This window comes from Paralichthys olivaceus, chromosome 5 (assembly GCF_024713975.1).
Source record: "Paralichthys olivaceus isolate ysfri-2021 chromosome 5, ASM2471397v2, whole genome shotgun sequence".
In the NCBI taxonomy this organism is placed as follows: domain Eukaryota; kingdom Metazoa; phylum Chordata; class Actinopteri; order Pleuronectiformes; family Paralichthyidae; genus Paralichthys; species Paralichthys olivaceus.
Window position 1 is genome coordinate 6,442,861 of NC_091097.1, and position 15,639 is coordinate 6,458,499.

The window sequence follows — 15,639 nt, forward strand, 5'->3', positions numbered from 1 at the left end:
GATCGAGAGTCAAAGTGAAGAAATCGGTACAGACATATGAGTGACTGTCAGAAGTTGTAGATTTGTGCAAAATAAGTGCACAAAAAACGTTGCTGGGTGTTTTTCCTCCACAGTATGTGAATACCAACATAACTGTATGTGTTGAATGCTGATAGTTGCACTGTTTATAGTCTGCGCAGTGATGTGGTTTGGATCTTTTCTCGTGTGTGTGGGGAAGTAGAGATGTTTTGCAACTCAGAGTGGTTTCCTTGTTGCCTTCCTCTGTACAGCTGTTGTAGGGCAGGTGTGCAACAACAGCTGTGGGGCTCCACTTGACTGCTGTAGTGTTGATTAGAGTTCAGTGAGTTTAACAGAAAATAAAAGAGGACTTCCAAAGGTCAACCCTGCTGAGTTCCCTCCATAAAATCTTTTTTTTCAGCCATAGCCCTTGGAAGGGTTTGATTGGCAAAACTTACTGCATTCTCAATAATGTTTTTTTAAATTTTTTTTTAAAGACTCCAAGTTCCTGGGCAGAGGAGGGCCAGGGAAGGAGAAGTGCTGGCGGACACAAGCGCTCAGCGTCGTGGGGAAGTGCAGAACACCTGAGGGAGGTGAGTGTTTCAGCCCATAATTGCAGCAGCTCTGTTTCTCACTCGCTCTCAAGCCTCTTTATTCTGCAGCACTCCCACTAGCAGCATGAAAACCCCAACAGCCCCAGAGGGGAAAATGAGTAACCTCTCCCTTTTCTGAATGAATTGTCTAGTTTGGTTTCCCTCTCCACTCTGCCCTCAGGTGGCCAAGCTGAGGCATCAGTTGCAGAAGCGCTCTCGCCATGCCCCTCCCTCAGCTGCGGGGCACGGGCTCCCCCACCACCCCTTGCCAGCAGGTCATGCGGCAGGCGTCGCTCAGGTAGCTGCTCTTTTTTCTTTTGAGCTTGTGCGAGTTAAAGAAACACAGGACACACATTTTCCAGATTGCCACAGATGCCTAACTGGCTGTCACAGGCAGACCAGGCAGAGCCCCTCAGTAACAGGGATATAAAAAAAACACACTGGTGCTTTTCTTAGGAACGGCTGTCATCAAAGCTCCTGTGTTACAGCCATGATGTCACACAGAGACAATTTAAGACCAGAATATCATACTGTAACATTCCAACGCTATAGATGGTATAGAACTGATGCTTTTGGAGAAGACTCATAGTCACTGTTAGTGCACAGTCACATCTAAATTGTATTTTTTGTGCTCTTCAGGCAACACCCTTGATGCCACTGAACAGACTCGCCCCACGACTGAGATGCAGCGTCGAAGGTCTTAACTTGGAGCTGGAAGACGTGTTTGGGTCTGAGAAACCAGATGATCAACTTGAGGTTGGCTCACTGAAATATTCCTAAAACCAAAATGAAAATTCCTTAATAAGTATAACTGTCTGCCAAGGCACAACAGCCCTCTGAGGTTCAATCCAGCTGCATCAAATTTCACACAATCGTATGATAGCAGTCCCCATAAAGTACCTGAGTTCTTTCCATCAAGATCCAGGAACTATTTCCTTGGATTTGTGAAAATGTTGAATCTTGCAATGTTAAAGATAAAAATTCCAAACTGCCTCATGATCTGGATTCGCACCAAAATGTAATGGGTTCTTTTCTGACTCATGCCACACCTCTCACTTATCCAGCCAGCTCCTACATTTCCTTTCCTCACTCATCGATTTTGTTTCCCTGACACCATTTTTTAATAGGTTTTGGATATCCCAGACGGCCACAGGGCTCCTGTCCCTGCCCAGAGGTGCAGCAGTGGCTCTCAGAGCGAGCCCTCCCCTGGGCCCCTGGACCCTTCCCTCCTGTCTCCCTGTCAGTCACCCTGTCCTCTCGATCCATCTCTTCTCTCGCCTTCAAACTCCCCTCGTACCTTGAACCCGTTGCTTTTGTCACCCTCCCAGTCTCCCTGTCCCATTGGAGAGCCAGGTAAGACAACTGCGATTTTATATTTATTGGGAGATTCTTTCAAATTCAGTTTTTGTTTTAGGAGTTATTACTAAATGTATTTGGATCTTTCTGACCCTGCAGAGCCGGTGGACTGTGAGACCCTGTGTCCCTCTCCATCTTCACTGCTTCCTTCATTTGCACTGGATCCTCCTCAGCTGCAGCCCTGCTCCTCTTCCCCTCAGCCCAGTAAAACCTACTCCTTCCAGCGCGAGCCACCTGAGGGCTGTGAGCGGGTTCGAGTGTGCGAAGAGGCAATGTAAGCATTGTGTGTTAGCATAGCTAGAAGGCTTTGCACTTGTATGTATGAACAAAGAAGTAATTTGTGAAAAAAAGGGAACAATTAGGAGAGAAGTTCAAAGCCCCTGGCTGTGTAAAGTGGGTTACTTCTTCTTCTGAAACATCTTGTCTGTCTCCTCACCTCCAGGTCTGCTTGTCAGGATGAGCCTCTCCTCCAGCCGTCCTGCCCCGACCCCAACAAGGTGAACTTTACTCCCCACGGAGGCTCTGCTTTCTGCCCCGTCAGTCTCTTGAAGCCCCTCCTGCCCTCCATGGACCTCCTCTTCCGGGGCTTGTCGGTGTCTCCTGTCACCGGCTGCCCGGGACAAGCGTCTCCTACCAGGCACCTCGGCATGCAGTAGGTGGACTCCTGAGGAGATCATCTCAGGACTAAAGCACACTATACAGCAGGGACCTGGGGAAACTGGATGTGTTCTACATGCCAGCAGATGCCTGCACTCACTTGGCTCATCAGTGGTGTTACAGGGCACGATCACCGTGATCAATAGAAGAGACGTTGAGACTGTTATCGTCATACTTCAGACTCACTTTAGCCTGAAAATCTGGCTGCTTTACCGATTATTTCCAACAACAGGATGTTTGGATTCAGCTGATATTGACTTCATAGGCACTTGATTTGTTTTGTAAAATAGTCTTCCCCTATGTGGGCTGAGACTACAGGCCTTCAGCTCTGGAAATGTTGGCAAATGCTAAAAACATTTCAAGGATCACTTAGGCTTTTCCCTTTTGGATTTTTAGTTATATGCAAACAGCTCAGACAAAGACTACAGTCTGCTGGGATGATTTTTAATATCAACACGAGTGAATTCAGAGACAAAAGCCAAGCATTTAGCTCACGTGTTGACATGAGTATTACTTCCTTACTATCCTTTACTGTCGATTAATACCTCTGTAAAGCATAGTTAAGTTGAGGTGTTCATATTTGAAAAACAAAATACTTGATGGGTTTACTCCTTGAGTTTTATAAGTCTTTGGCCTATAGTTTACAACAGCCTACTTTTCTACAAATGTATTTCTAGCAAGATTTATATTTTTGTATCTTTGTAATGAACTTATGAGGCTGGTGATTCTGTTTTTCTATTCAATAAGGAAACTGACTTGTGTAGGTTGGTGGTTTATAAGCAGGGATGGGTGTTTTAAGAGCTTTACTCAGAGATGTTCTGATACCATTTTTTTTTCTTGCTAATGCCAATTCTGATACCCGGACATTGTGTATCAGCCGATACAGAATACAAATCTGATAACAGTGCATTTAATAGAATAAAAAATTATGATATGTACTTGAAACTGAAGTCTTGCATGTGGTACATGTCTTGTGGGACTGTGCAGTGTGAAATATTGCCAAATTGTTGACATTTCAGCTGGCTCTGACAAATGCTACGCTAAACAATACTTGCCAGTGGCAGTACAGCAAATACTGTTTTTGAGCGGTGAAGAAAAAGTGATTTTCAGGAAAAGAAAATTGCAGTTTAAGCTGGAATGAACTGATATACTTTTAACATGTGGTATTGGGTCTGTACTTAGGTTTGCGTACTAGTATCTGAGACATTTCTGATGCTGGAACATCTCTAGCTTTACTTGCTTACAGCGGGCATTGTTCTTACCAAACTGTTGCAACCTCTTTAATATTCTGAGTGGGTGACACTGATGTTTTGATCAGTCTCAGTGGTTAAATACTGTTTGATATATGTTCAAATAGATAAGACACTGTCTTTGTCAGCATCGTCCCATGCAACATTGATTATTAAAACCAAACCTACAGTAAAAATAACCTGGTGCGAATTAACTATTTGTATTATTATTCAGCTCTGAGTTTTCTCAGACTTGATTATTGCACCCTTTCTCTTACCCTTTTCAGGGTGATACCAGATCAGATGTTTTGGTGTGCTTTGGCTTTTTTTTAATAAAATAAAATTCATTCAAATATTTTCTATAACACTGTAATTATTGTTTCTTTGTCTTGTTGTCATTTTTCGCCTTTGACACGTGGATCAGTGGTTTTTAAATCTAAGCACCGCCTTTCCTTTTCTTCTTCTTCTTCACCTGAAATCTGCTCTCTGATTGGCCGAGGGAGAATCTCTACCGCCTATATGGACCAATGCATTCAATCCACATCCTAGGACGACAAAAAGGCACGCGACATGTTTAAGGAAGCCCCTCACATTTTTCAGTAGCAGTCTCTACAGCTGCCATTTCATAACACACAATGAAATTGTCAACTTTGACAAAAAGAACTTATATTTTGTTGTAGTGTTTCTGACGCTGGGTTCACACAGTCACAGCAAACACACCGTGATGCGTTCGAGTTCACGGTTGAATAATTGTTGAATGTTATAGATCAGGCTTCACTGAGGACACCCTCGGGGTCCTTTCCTAACTATTTTCTGGTGATTCGCTTTTTTACATTTCTAAATATAAGTTTGATTTCTGAATGAGGACGCGGACTAAAATCTTGTGACGGTCCGTGTGTAAGGAGAGAATTAGACGCTGGAGATGTTGCACGTGTCCCGGAAGAGACCGACACGTTGTCAGAGGCAGGACGAGTCTAAATAAACTATAATGACTTGATATCTCGAGTAATCTGACACAGGTCGAGACCGGTGAAGACGGTGTTAGCGAGCTTTGGACGAACCGCTCACCGTGCACCAGAGAGCTTGGTGACAGTCATCAGAAAACCACCCGGCTTCTAAAAACAATCACAGCTGATAGAAAAACACGAGCGCCATTTCCGGGTTCGTGACATCGGCTATAGTGGAGCGGGACGTCGGTGTGAGGGGCGGCGGAGGGGCAGCGGTGTCGGTTTCCATACCCGGGCTCGTGGAGGACAGCATGGCTGCGGGGAAGGGAGCAGGGAAGCCCGCCTCGCTGTGGGACAACATGCGGATACGCTTCATCGTCTGCTTCATCGGGGTCTTTGTCTGTTACTTTTATTACGGAATATTACAAGAGACCATGTGAGTAACACGGAACCCTGCAGATGTTCTGTTTACAAGTTGCAGCTTTCCTATCTCGATCAATACATTATGGAAAATCAATTTCACTGTATGAACAAAACAAAATGCATCTTTCCTATCTTGATCAATTCAGCTTTAATTAACAGAAATTGTACTGGCTTTATTATCTATATACAATAAGCACTCTCTTTCATACCTTGATCAATACATCTGTAATAATCAGCAATCATTTTTGTTATCTGTGATTCTTTGAACTGTGACTGTGGCTAACTAAACTGCATAACAACTACTGAGAGATGACACTCGTGGTATGTTTATCCCCAGGTCATGAGATGAGACGTGTTTAGTTTCAAATGGATGCCTCTAGACTGGTTTGTGTGGACGGAACAGCCTTTTCGGAACAAATTACTCATAGTTACTATTGTCATCTAATAATACTGAAACCCTAGTTGCATTCTTTGTGAGTTCTTGACTACAACTGAAATCTGACACTGAGAAAGACACCACCCTAAGAAAATATCACCACCTGACAGGGTTGTCAGTTGTAATTCAATGCATTATGGCCTCTCCTTTGCGAGGTGCCTTTTCACTGCACGGAGACTGAAGCTATCCTCTCCTCAACCCATGCTCCTACCAAGGGGGGGGCAGTTTAGGGTTCAGTTTCCGAGTCATTGTCTGAGAATTGTTAACCTCAACACAGTGTTGTTATTCTGACTTTTCCAGCACCCGAGGTGATTATGGTCAAGGAGAGAAGAAGGAGAAGTTCATATTCGCACGGACATTGGTCTTCATCCAGTGTATTATCAATTCGCTGTTTGCTAAGCTCTGTGAGTATGTACTGTACAAGGGAGACAAAAACGTATGAGAATGACGCATAGCTCCGTCAAGGCCCAATAGTCTCTTTAATTCAACCAAGGTGCATCCAAATTGCACACGCTCATCGAATTTGGTCCCCTTTCCTTAAGATCCACCAGGTATTCTCTGTGATATCCATGAAACTGTTGAAAAACACCATATCTCTCAATTTTGAAGTTCCTGGATCCACCTCCTGATCCAAATCTGCATGAAAGTTTAATGGGTTCTTTATTGACCCTTACTACACACTTCCACCCAGTTTTGTGATACTCTGTTGTGTAGTTTTTGCGTTATCTTCTCTCACAAACAAACATTCAAACACACAGGTGAAAACGAACCCTCCTTGGCTGTGGAAGTGGTTAAAATGAAAAATCTTCCAACATGTATTTCTGATGTTGTCAAGTTAGCATATATTTTTTGGTGTAATTTATTCAAAACCATATTTGTGTTTATCATTAGTGATCCAGTTTTTTGAGGGTTCAAAACCGGATCACACCAAGAGCTGGCTCTATATACTGTGTTCCCTCTCTTATCTTGGAGCCATGGTGTCCAGTAACTCTGCCCTTCAGTATGTTAACTATCCCACACAGGTGAGTTTGCCACTTTGGGGGGAAAGTTCATTTAATTTTGGGGGGATTTTGTATCAGTACTTCTTGGCACTCATTTTTTTCTTGTGATAGGTATTGGGAAAATCCTGCAAGCCCATACCAGGTAAATATAATACTATCACTTTGGTTTGTATCTTGCATTCTAACTGTATATCTATGCAACATATCACCTCCTGTCATTGTGCTGTTTAATTAATGTCCAGGCTTATGTGTTTTGCATTTTGTAAAGGAAGAAAATTGTTTGCATTCAGTAGAGCATGTACCTTCAACAATCAACTGTCTCCTCATGAAAGCACATTTATATTCACTAGATCCAGATTTGTATTTGGATCTGGTCCATATTTCACTCACTCATAAATGTTAGTCCCCTAAATTTGCTTGATTTTTCTTTTTTCTATCAAATCCATGGATTTTTCTATCAAATCGAAAGATGTGCTGTCTAACAATGTTAAAGAAAGTGAGAAAAATTCTTCCACACCCAAATGTCCTGCTAACTTACAGACAGAAACAAACGCAAAGTAAAACCTAACCTCCTTGGTGGAGGTAATAATTGTTATGGAAGCTTTCTGGAAGCCGGTGAAAGGAAAACTCAGGCAGCAGCTGATGTTTACGCAGAATATTTTAATGTAGTGTTTACATCCTATTGGATAGTTAAGCCTAAAGCATGCACACCTTAATCACATTGTGTTGTTGCATCTTGCAGCTGGTGAAATACGCAAAATAGTTAAAGGTGATGCCTCTGATGGGGCATCTGAGTTAGATATGAAAGTCCATGAGTGCAGACACTACGATGTACTGTTGGTTGGTCCTTTATCTATAACCTGACCTTGTGCACAGCGAAGAGAGAGTAGGGAGTATCTGTGGAACGAGGCAGGCCCCACTCTCCCAATGGTGTACCGATATTATGTGTAATATACATTATATACATCATATATATATTAATGTGTGAGGATGGTCAAAAATTCCTCAACAATAATGAAAATGCATTTCTTCTCGAGGCGTCTTCCTTTCCTCGGTCATACGTGACGATCTAGAGATAAACAGTGTCAAGCTGTACTATTGTACTGTAATTGTACTTGTGACATTTGACATGCATGTTTGTTCCTGCTAACTTAGCAATCACTGTACATTTCAGGCTTCTCCATTATGTTTCAATGTTGACTTACATAATGTACAAAGTGAAGTTGCTGTGTGTCTATAGCACATGACGAGCAATAGTATCTTTCTGAACTGACCTAGGACACACAGAGTAAACAGATTATTTTCTCAGCACACAGTTGCAGGGTAGAGTATGTACTGTGTGTGCATGAAGGTTATCTCTTCTTATACTCACATGCTTTTTTTCCCGCCTCACTGTCCATATGTTCCACTCTCAGGCCTGACATTGTATCCAGGTTAAGAATAGCTCACACCACATGTATGTAACACTGGTATGCACAGCTCAAAGTGACCAGTCATGTTGGTGTTGTGTTGTTTCAGTGATGATCCTTGGAGTTACAATACTGAGGAAGAAGTACCCGTTGGCTAAGTACCTGTGTGTGCTGCTGATCGTGAGCGGCGTTGCTCTGTTCCTCTATAAACCCAACAAGAGCTCCACTGTGGCAGATGACCACGTGTTTGGCTTTGGAGAGATTCTGCTGGTGAGACCACATGGCTTTATAGTGCACGCATTTCCCTCGTATCACATTTACTGTCATATGATTCAGATCTACCCGTGTCTCCTCACTGTATCTGTGATTACTGTGACATTTCCATGACGTTTGGCTCACGGCGTGGCGGTGTGTTTTTGTGCGTCATAGCTGGTCTCCTTAACGTTGGACGGTTTGACTGGTGTGGCCCAGGACCACATGAGGGCTCGCTTCCAGGCGAGTGCCAACCACATGATGCTGAACATTAACATGTGGTCCACTCTGGTGCTGGGACTAGGTGAGTAAACCTGAAGTGTCTCTCCATCAAACTTTAGTGTAACTGAATATGTGCGAGTTAGAATCAGGAGTGTTATTTTACTGTTTCATCTTCCTGTCGCGGGGAGATTGTTTTCAGTTAGTTGGGCGGTGGCGGGTTTTTTTTGTGTACATCCTACGTTCCTTAATAAAAATCCTGTTTTTTCCTTTAAAGCATCTGGCTGGTCAATTGTTATTTTCCCGGTTTATATATAATTGTCCGTCCCTCATCCCCTAGACGTCTTAGGGACGTAACAAGGAGCATGGGGTTTTTTACCAACCAAAACAGGCTAATCTAATGACTGGCACAGCTGCAGCCAGAGAGGAAAAAACGAATGAGCAAAGTCACCTTGGTGTGATCCAGTGCTGCCAAACTGTTGCAGAATTAAACACAAACACTGGTGCAGCATGTTTTGCTTTACAGAAATTGTTAAAAACTAAAAATATTTAAACCAATGCAGATTGTATTCACATTTCGCAGGTGTAGTGTTGGTATAATCTGGTATTAGCTCAATCTACTGTACCTATTTGTATTTTACCCTGTTTACATGGTCACCAATGCTGCATTATACATAATTCACTATTCTTCAGTTTTGTATATGTACCATAAAACATTCAATTTACTGTTGCATATCTGTGGATCTGTAAAAAGTCTAAAAACACATATAATACTTTGAACTTCAAATCAAGTCTTAACTAGAATGACGCTCAGTAGAGCACATACCTCCACCAAGGCCCAACAGTCACCTTATGAAACTGCATATAATTCACTAAATCCAGATATTTATTAGGATCTGCACTGAATTTCTCACACTCTCATAAATATCAGTTCCCCTGTTCATGTCAGAGCTGTGAAACATTATCTGAGAAATCAACAACAATGTTGAAACATGCCCTACAGTGCAATTTTAAAGAATTCCTGGATCCATCACCTGATTCACACCAAAATGTATTCTATTCTATTCTGACCCATACTACGTAATTCCACCAAATTTTTATGGTAATCTGTCTAGAAGATTTTGTGTAACTGTTTTAACTCACAAATACACAAACGCAGATGAAAACATAACCTCCTTGGTGGAGTTAAATATAGTTCAGTGTCTTATTTTATCACTATGCTGGGAATCTTTTCCATTCAGCAAAGTACAACTAGTATTTCAGTATTAATAGCAGTTAGAACATGGCTGTCTGAGCTGTTTATTCTCAAAAGGAAATTAAATTATTAGTTAGTGTTGATTTGTAACATCACAAAAAAATCCTTACAAAAGATCCCAGGACCAAGAACTGCTGTGTATCTAATGACAGTTCTAATAATAAGATAAGGACCCAAACAAAAAGCAATAACAGCTGAGTTAGAGGCTCTGGAAGAAAAGGTGAACGCTTCTTTTACGAGGAAAAACTCAATTTATTCAGTCAAGGCAAAGTTTTCAGCATTATCTTTATAGATAAGAAATTCTGAACCTCAAAGACCTCGGGTCTACATGGAGGCTGCTATAAATGCCTGAGATTAAGGCACATAAAACAAATATGATATAATGAGGGGATTTCTGAGGTTAGGCACTAGTGTGCTGAATGATAAAGATCAAAAGGCCAAAGCCAATATGAAAACTGAGGGACTTCGATCATTCTTAAAACAAAATAATTGCCTGTTATCTGCCAGTGTGTTTCCATCCCTCCTGAAAGTCTGCTTTTCACTTTCATAGGTCGTCTCACATTATATAAAATATCTCAGATTCAGTTTGAGGTTGTATTAAAATACTTGCAAAGGTGTTCTCCTGCTGCCTTTATTATTATCTGCCCTCCACAGCTTTGAAGTGTATTTCCCACAATATATAAAGGTTCTTATTATGACTCCCACGAATCCATGACAGCCCACACCCAAGCTTTATCTCGCTGCTATTACTGTATTAGGCCACATGGTGGTGCCATGCGGCCACATTATAAACACTCAGGTTTGAATTTCTCAGCACATCAGAGTCAAGGACAGGGCGACCACGAGGAAACCACAAACTTAATGGTAATTTTTTTCACCTGCTCCCTCTTCTGTTTTCTTCCTCTCTGCTCTCAGCTGTGTTGTGGACTGGGGAGATATGGGAGTTCCTGAGATTCACTGAACGTCACCCCAGCATCTTCTACAATATTCTCCTGTTTGGACTGACCAGTGCTTTAGGGCAGGTGGGTGGAACGACTGAAGTTGTCAGAGTTTTTTTTTTCCTGTTTTTTGGGTCCTTGGGTCTGAAAAGCTGTTTTCTAAAGCATCTAAATGTGTGACTCCTCTTTCGTCCTGAGATATCTGTATTTTCCTGCTGAATTCTCACTTGGGCTCACTAGAGGTAAAAGTTATGGAAAATGTCCAGAGCAACTGGCTGGAACATTTGAGTTCTCACTGACACTCAGGAAAATTCATGGCATGTCTTCATTGCATGTCTGAAAGCAGCCTCTATATTAATAAGCCATGCTTTGGTACACAGGTCACATCATTTAACATAAGCAATCATTTAACATCTGTTCCTAGGATGGCTGTAATGACCTTACTGATAAGGTAGACAGCCACAACAAACAACATCTGTGTCTCATGCTCAGTTAGTCTCTCTTAGTGATACATGTGTAATTGTGATCCATTGTCTGTGTCATCTGAGGACGTCTGGGTTTAAATGTATCTGCGACGAGAGCCTTCAGAGTTGGGTGGTGTTAAACGCTGTTAACTTGTATTACTCATCACTCTTCTCCCCAATTCACTGACATAAATAAACCGCTTCTGCACAAGACATCTGGGTCTCCCAAACCTATTTCCAGCAGCTCGCTAGATTTTTCTTTTCATTATAGATGTGGTCGGTGTAGTTGTAATGGGAAATCCTGTAAGTAGCTTCTTCACATTGTGTATTCAAATTACAATCTGAGTCATTTTGAATCCTTCTCCAGACCTTCATCTTTATGACGGTGGTGTACTTTGGGCCTCTGACCTGCTCTATCGTCACCACCACGAGGAAGTTCTTCACAATCCTTGGCTCCGTTCTACTGTTTGGCAACGTCATGACTACAATGCAGTGGGTCGGCACCATCCTAGTTTTCATCGGTGAGAATAAAAACCCGATGTCCTCTACTCTTCACTCAAAAAAAAAAAACAAGTTTTTCTCATTAATTCAGTGTAGCACTATAAAAATGGTGGGAGATATAATGCTATCAAATATTTTAAAAATGAGGCTGATTCCATCAAGAGCTGTAGAAGGAGATAGTTACTGTATGTCTTAATTTTAAGAAACTATTATGACCAGTTTGGGATTTTTCAAGCTTCCCACGTAAAAACATTTAGTTGACTGGTAAATCATGGACTGAGAGTAGGGCCAGTAAATGTAATGCTGACACAGAGAAGATGCCAGTGCTGGTGTTTTTATTGTTTTTATTGTTTTTCCTTTGCTCCTGATTCACGTCTTCTGTTTTCTCACCTTAGGTCTCGGATTTGATGCCAAATTTGGCAAGGGCCCAAAGAAGACGACGAACTAAAACATCTGGATTGCAGAGAGAGACAGAAATAGTGCAGATGAAATGCAGACACTTAAGAGCCAGTATCTTTATTTTCTTAAGACATCCTGTATAGGCAAACTGTGCCTATGATATGTTCAAGTACACTCAGATTTTTAACTGTATTTAAAAGATCTGTCGTAATTTTCGTCTCTTTTTTCTGTTCTGTACTGTTGATTATACTGTAAAGAACATTTAACTAGGGATCAAGTTCTGACTGAGCTAAGCACTTAACATTCTGTTTGGACCACAAGCTACAACAGTTTTGCGGAAGAATTTGGATGAACTGAGGGTTGCAGTGTAAAAGAAAGTTCCATTTAGACAAATCTTTTTAATGTTTCTGAAACCAGCTCAGCTCCCTTGAATGGAAGTTGAAAGAAACAAAGCCTAAGAATTTCAGCATTTAACACCACCAAATAAGGGTTGATTAACAAAGTGCTGCTTGACTATCACATCCTGTTTATTTCTTGGCAAACAATTAGCCAAGCTTCATGCCATTTATAAATAATGAACGGTTGTATGTGGCCTGTTGTGTTATGTCCAGTCTTACTATTGAATTGTTTTTACTTTTATTTTCTAGTGCAAAATCACTTGCCATAAAAGGGATATTGTGATATGATTTCATTGTCATTTTCGTTTTATTCCATTGACTTTACTTCATTGGCTCACATCAGTGTCTGGTTTCTGCATTTCCAATGATAAAATAAGGAACTTCTGTCCACCTAATACAATATCATAATCACCCTTTTTAAAAATCATATCTGGGAAAAGCAACCGTAGACATTCACTCCAGAACTTTATTAGAACTTTGAGTATAAGTATAACTTGTGTATTTCTATTCAGGTACTTTATGCCTCCCCTCTATTGCAGTTCAGAGGGAAAATACTTTCCATTTTATTCCACTACATTAATTTGACGTTACTTTACACACACACTACATTGATTATTGTATATTATATTCAGTATATTTTTTAAATTCAATATTTGTATTTGGATGGATTTTACTTTCGGGTTGTAAGCTGATGGATAGAGCGACATAAAAAAAACCTGCCCGAATAAAATATTGTGTAGAAATACAGGCTATAAAAAAATAGGGCCCATTTTAATGAAACCAGATGAAATGACTCAGTTTTTAGACACATAGCGAGTCCGAGATATTTCATAAACACTGCTTATGAATTAATAAGGCTGTGTTTTTTAACGCTCGGTCAGGCATTATTCGGAGCTTCCTACTTTCCTCGGCCTCATTAAATTACGCACCGTGTCGACGGGCTGGTGGTAATCCGGTTATTTCTGTACAAACTGCGTTAAATCGGACTCATCGCGCGTTCAAAAATGTTTGCTACTGTCAGTAAACAGTTGAGGAGCCATCCCGCTGTGAGTAAACTCCACTAATATCCTCTAAAGATCCGTGTTTGACGCTTTGTTTCTTCCAAGCGTCTGTGAATTCTTCAGGCTAACCTAGTTTAGCGTTTTTCAGCTAACTTAGCTTAGCTAGACTAGTTAGCTAGCTTATAGTGCTCCGGGTTTGACCGCGCTGACTTTGACAAATCGTGTAAATTGTGCAAAGCTGCTTCCTTGTCACTGTTCGTCTCTCACAGATGAGGATGAATAAACATTTTTCCAGACTTCACGTGTGTTGACTTGTGGCAGTTGGAGTCAAACCAGGTCACGTTTTCACTCGCGGTTGAAGTTTAACCAGCGAAGCTCCGGTGCGCTGGAAATAGCAGCTACTAGCTTGACTGGGGGAGGTTAGCAAGTAGTTAGCCGTGCTAACTGGGAGATCAGCTCGTCAAGAAGCGACGGAAGGAAAAGAAACCACCAGAGTTGTGTTCTTATTTAAAGCAGACTGAGTTGAGTTTGCGAAACATCGACCACATTGTGTTTAGTAGGTGACAGGGTGTGATGTTAGTGTACACAGCCTGTCAGCTGCCTCTGCGGTCACTCAGACAGAGCTGTGCTAACCTGTCCTGAAGTTTAAGAACATTTCTCACCCTCATGTGCGTCTCTTCCAGCTCATCCCCCTCTTCATCTTCATCGGTGGAGGAGTGAGCATGTCCATGATGTACCTCGCTCGTCTGGCTTTGAGAAACCCAGATGTCTGGTAAGGATCTTATATTTACTTCCCTTCTTTTGTATCTGAGTGTTCAGTGATGCCGTATGAAGATGAGAGGAAGTGTAATATATGAACGTTTCACACAACGTCTCTGTTTGTATAATGTGTACCTGTCTTCTCCTCTGCAGCTGGGATCGCAAGAACAACCCAGAGCCCTGGAACAAACTGGGCCCCAATTATCAGTACAAGGTGTGTTTCTCCTAAAACCATGTTATGTCCTGCTGAACTTAAGGAGTAGTTTCACACAAGCAGTTATATTTAGGGATCGTAGTATGGATCTCTGCCAGACTTGTTGCTGAGCTTCGGATTGTTCCTTCAGTTTGATTAATCAAATTACGTAATCTGGTTAATCAAATTACATGATCGGGTTAACTCTGCCTTGTTGTAATAAATCTGGTGAAGTCATTGACTGGTCACTGTTAAAGGTTCAGTGTGTAGAATTTAGTGATATCGTGATATGAGTGTTGAAATTACATGTTGCAGCTGAACACCCCTCACCTTACCCTCTCCTTACGCAAGTATTTAAATATAAAGGGCCTTTTCTGGGGTAAAGAAAACTACAATTCATACAATTTAGATGGAAGTATATAGTGAAAACATCATTATTCTACATAAAATATCTGCAAATAGATCCCTTTCACCTAAATCCTACACACTGGACCTTTAAACAACTGTAATAGGAGTTACTACAAGACACTTAATCTCTTTTGAATGAATGAATTGAATGATTCAGTAACATGTTGGGCATCATGCTGCGCCAAGTCACCTGAGCTTCATTCTTATGTAAAATATCCGTGTTTGGCATCGAGCTAAAATTTGTTTTGTGTTCTCAGTTTGTCGCAGTCGGCATGGACTACAGCAAGCTGAAGAAGGAACGTCCAGATTTCTAAAGAGACACATCTGCTGGACCAAAAGCACAAAGATGAGATGATCCGCACAGCTCCGTCTTGGACTCTCTTGGAACCTTTGGTGGGATGCAGAGGCTAAACCCGCACAATGATTCATATTTAAGTTCTTCGTTGCATCCCATTGGCTTTTTTTGAAATCTTATCTCTTGTTTCTCATTGTCAATCGCTCTCAATAAAGCGAAGGAGTCTTTTCTCCTCCATACAGAGAAAAGCGCTTCATTTATTGTGGTTTTATTTGTGGGCACTTCAGTTTTCAGTGGCCTTGATCCTGAGTCATGTTTTTTAATTTGTATTGTCACGTGTGTATAATTTATTTGCATGGTCACTCAGTTCACACTCTGTTTACATTCCTGCTCTGTTGTTGCTGTTTGGGTTTTGCTTTCACCCCATTTCACCTTCGTCCTGCCGTAACCCAACTGCCGGTGACATGTGTGCCATACCATTGTTGGCTGCTCTCCAGAATCTTATCGGC

General features: G+C 41.4%; 3 protein-coding genes across 4 annotated transcripts in view; all 3 read left to right on the forward strand.

The window, feature by feature from the left end:
* The window catches only part of fam117aa (family with sequence similarity 117 member Aa), an 8,850-nt gene extending 4,665 nt beyond the window's left edge, over positions 1 to 4,185 (forward strand). The window contains exons 1-7 of one of the 2 annotated variants that reach the window (XM_020094673.2): positions 1 to 26; positions 495 to 590; positions 772 to 888; positions 1,230 to 1,346; positions 1,718 to 1,943; positions 2,046 to 2,220; positions 2,389 to 4,185. The exon at positions 1 to 26 is cut by the window's left edge and continues 391 nt beyond it. In XM_020094673.2, the coding sequence (XP_019950232.1) occupies positions 1 to 26; positions 495 to 590; positions 772 to 888; positions 1,230 to 1,346; positions 1,718 to 1,943; positions 2,046 to 2,220; positions 2,389 to 2,602 (971 nt within the window). In that variant the 3' untranslated portion in view covers positions 2,603 to 4,185. The remainder of the gene's footprint in view (positions 27 to 494; positions 591 to 771; positions 889 to 1,229; positions 1,347 to 1,717; positions 1,944 to 2,045; positions 2,221 to 2,388) is intronic. The other variant, XM_020094672.2, reaches the window with a different exon arrangement.
* Positions 4,186 to 4,601: 416 nt separating this feature from the next.
* On the forward strand, positions 4,602 to 12,762 carry slc35b1 (solute carrier family 35 member B1). Its single transcript, XM_020094674.2, has 9 exons — positions 4,602 to 5,215; positions 5,939 to 6,042; positions 6,530 to 6,660; positions 6,751 to 6,781; positions 8,158 to 8,318; positions 8,478 to 8,604; positions 10,690 to 10,796; positions 11,544 to 11,697; positions 12,073 to 12,762. Exons 1-9 carry the CDS (start codon positions 5,091 to 5,093, stop codon positions 12,123 to 12,125), a joined length of 993 nt encoding a protein of 330 aa, XP_019950233.1. The 5' UTR covers positions 4,602 to 5,090; the 3' UTR covers positions 12,126 to 12,762.
* Positions 12,763 to 13,358: 596 nt separating this feature from the next.
* ndufa4a (NDUFA4 mitochondrial complex associated a) lies at positions 13,359 to 15,378 on the forward strand. The gene is made up of 4 exons (XM_020094113.2): positions 13,359 to 13,520; positions 14,159 to 14,247; positions 14,388 to 14,448; positions 15,093 to 15,378. Exons 1-4 carry the CDS (start codon positions 13,479 to 13,481, stop codon positions 15,147 to 15,149), a joined length of 249 nt encoding a protein of 82 aa, XP_019949672.1. The 5' UTR covers positions 13,359 to 13,478; the 3' UTR covers positions 15,150 to 15,378.
* Positions 15,379 to 15,639: the final 261 nt, after the last annotated feature.

Excerpts from the sequence above, each read along its gene's own strand:
- slc35b1 (XM_020094674.2), top strand. The coding sequence starts at position 5,091 with ATGGCTGCGGGGAAGGGAGCAGGGAAGCCCGCCTCGCTGTGGGACAAC. Across the intron at positions 5,216-5,938 it reads GGAATATTACAAGAGACCAT|CACCCGAGGTGATTATGGTC; the intron begins GTGAGTAACACG and ends TGACTTTTCCAG. Across the intron at positions 8,319-8,477 it reads GCTTTGGAGAGATTCTGCTG|CTGGTCTCCTTAACGTTGGA; the intron begins GTGAGACCACAT and ends TGTGCGTCATAG.
- ndufa4a (XM_020094113.2), top strand. The coding sequence starts at position 13,479 with ATGTTTGCTACTGTCAGTAAACAGTTGAGGAGCCATCCCGCT. Across the intron at positions 13,521-14,158 it reads AGTTGAGGAGCCATCCCGCT|CTCATCCCCCTCTTCATCTT; the intron begins GTGAGTAAACTC and ends CGTCTCTTCCAG. Across the intron at positions 14,449-15,092 it reads GCCCCAATTATCAGTACAAG|TTTGTCGCAGTCGGCATGGA; the intron begins GTGTGTTTCTCC and ends TTGTGTTCTCAG.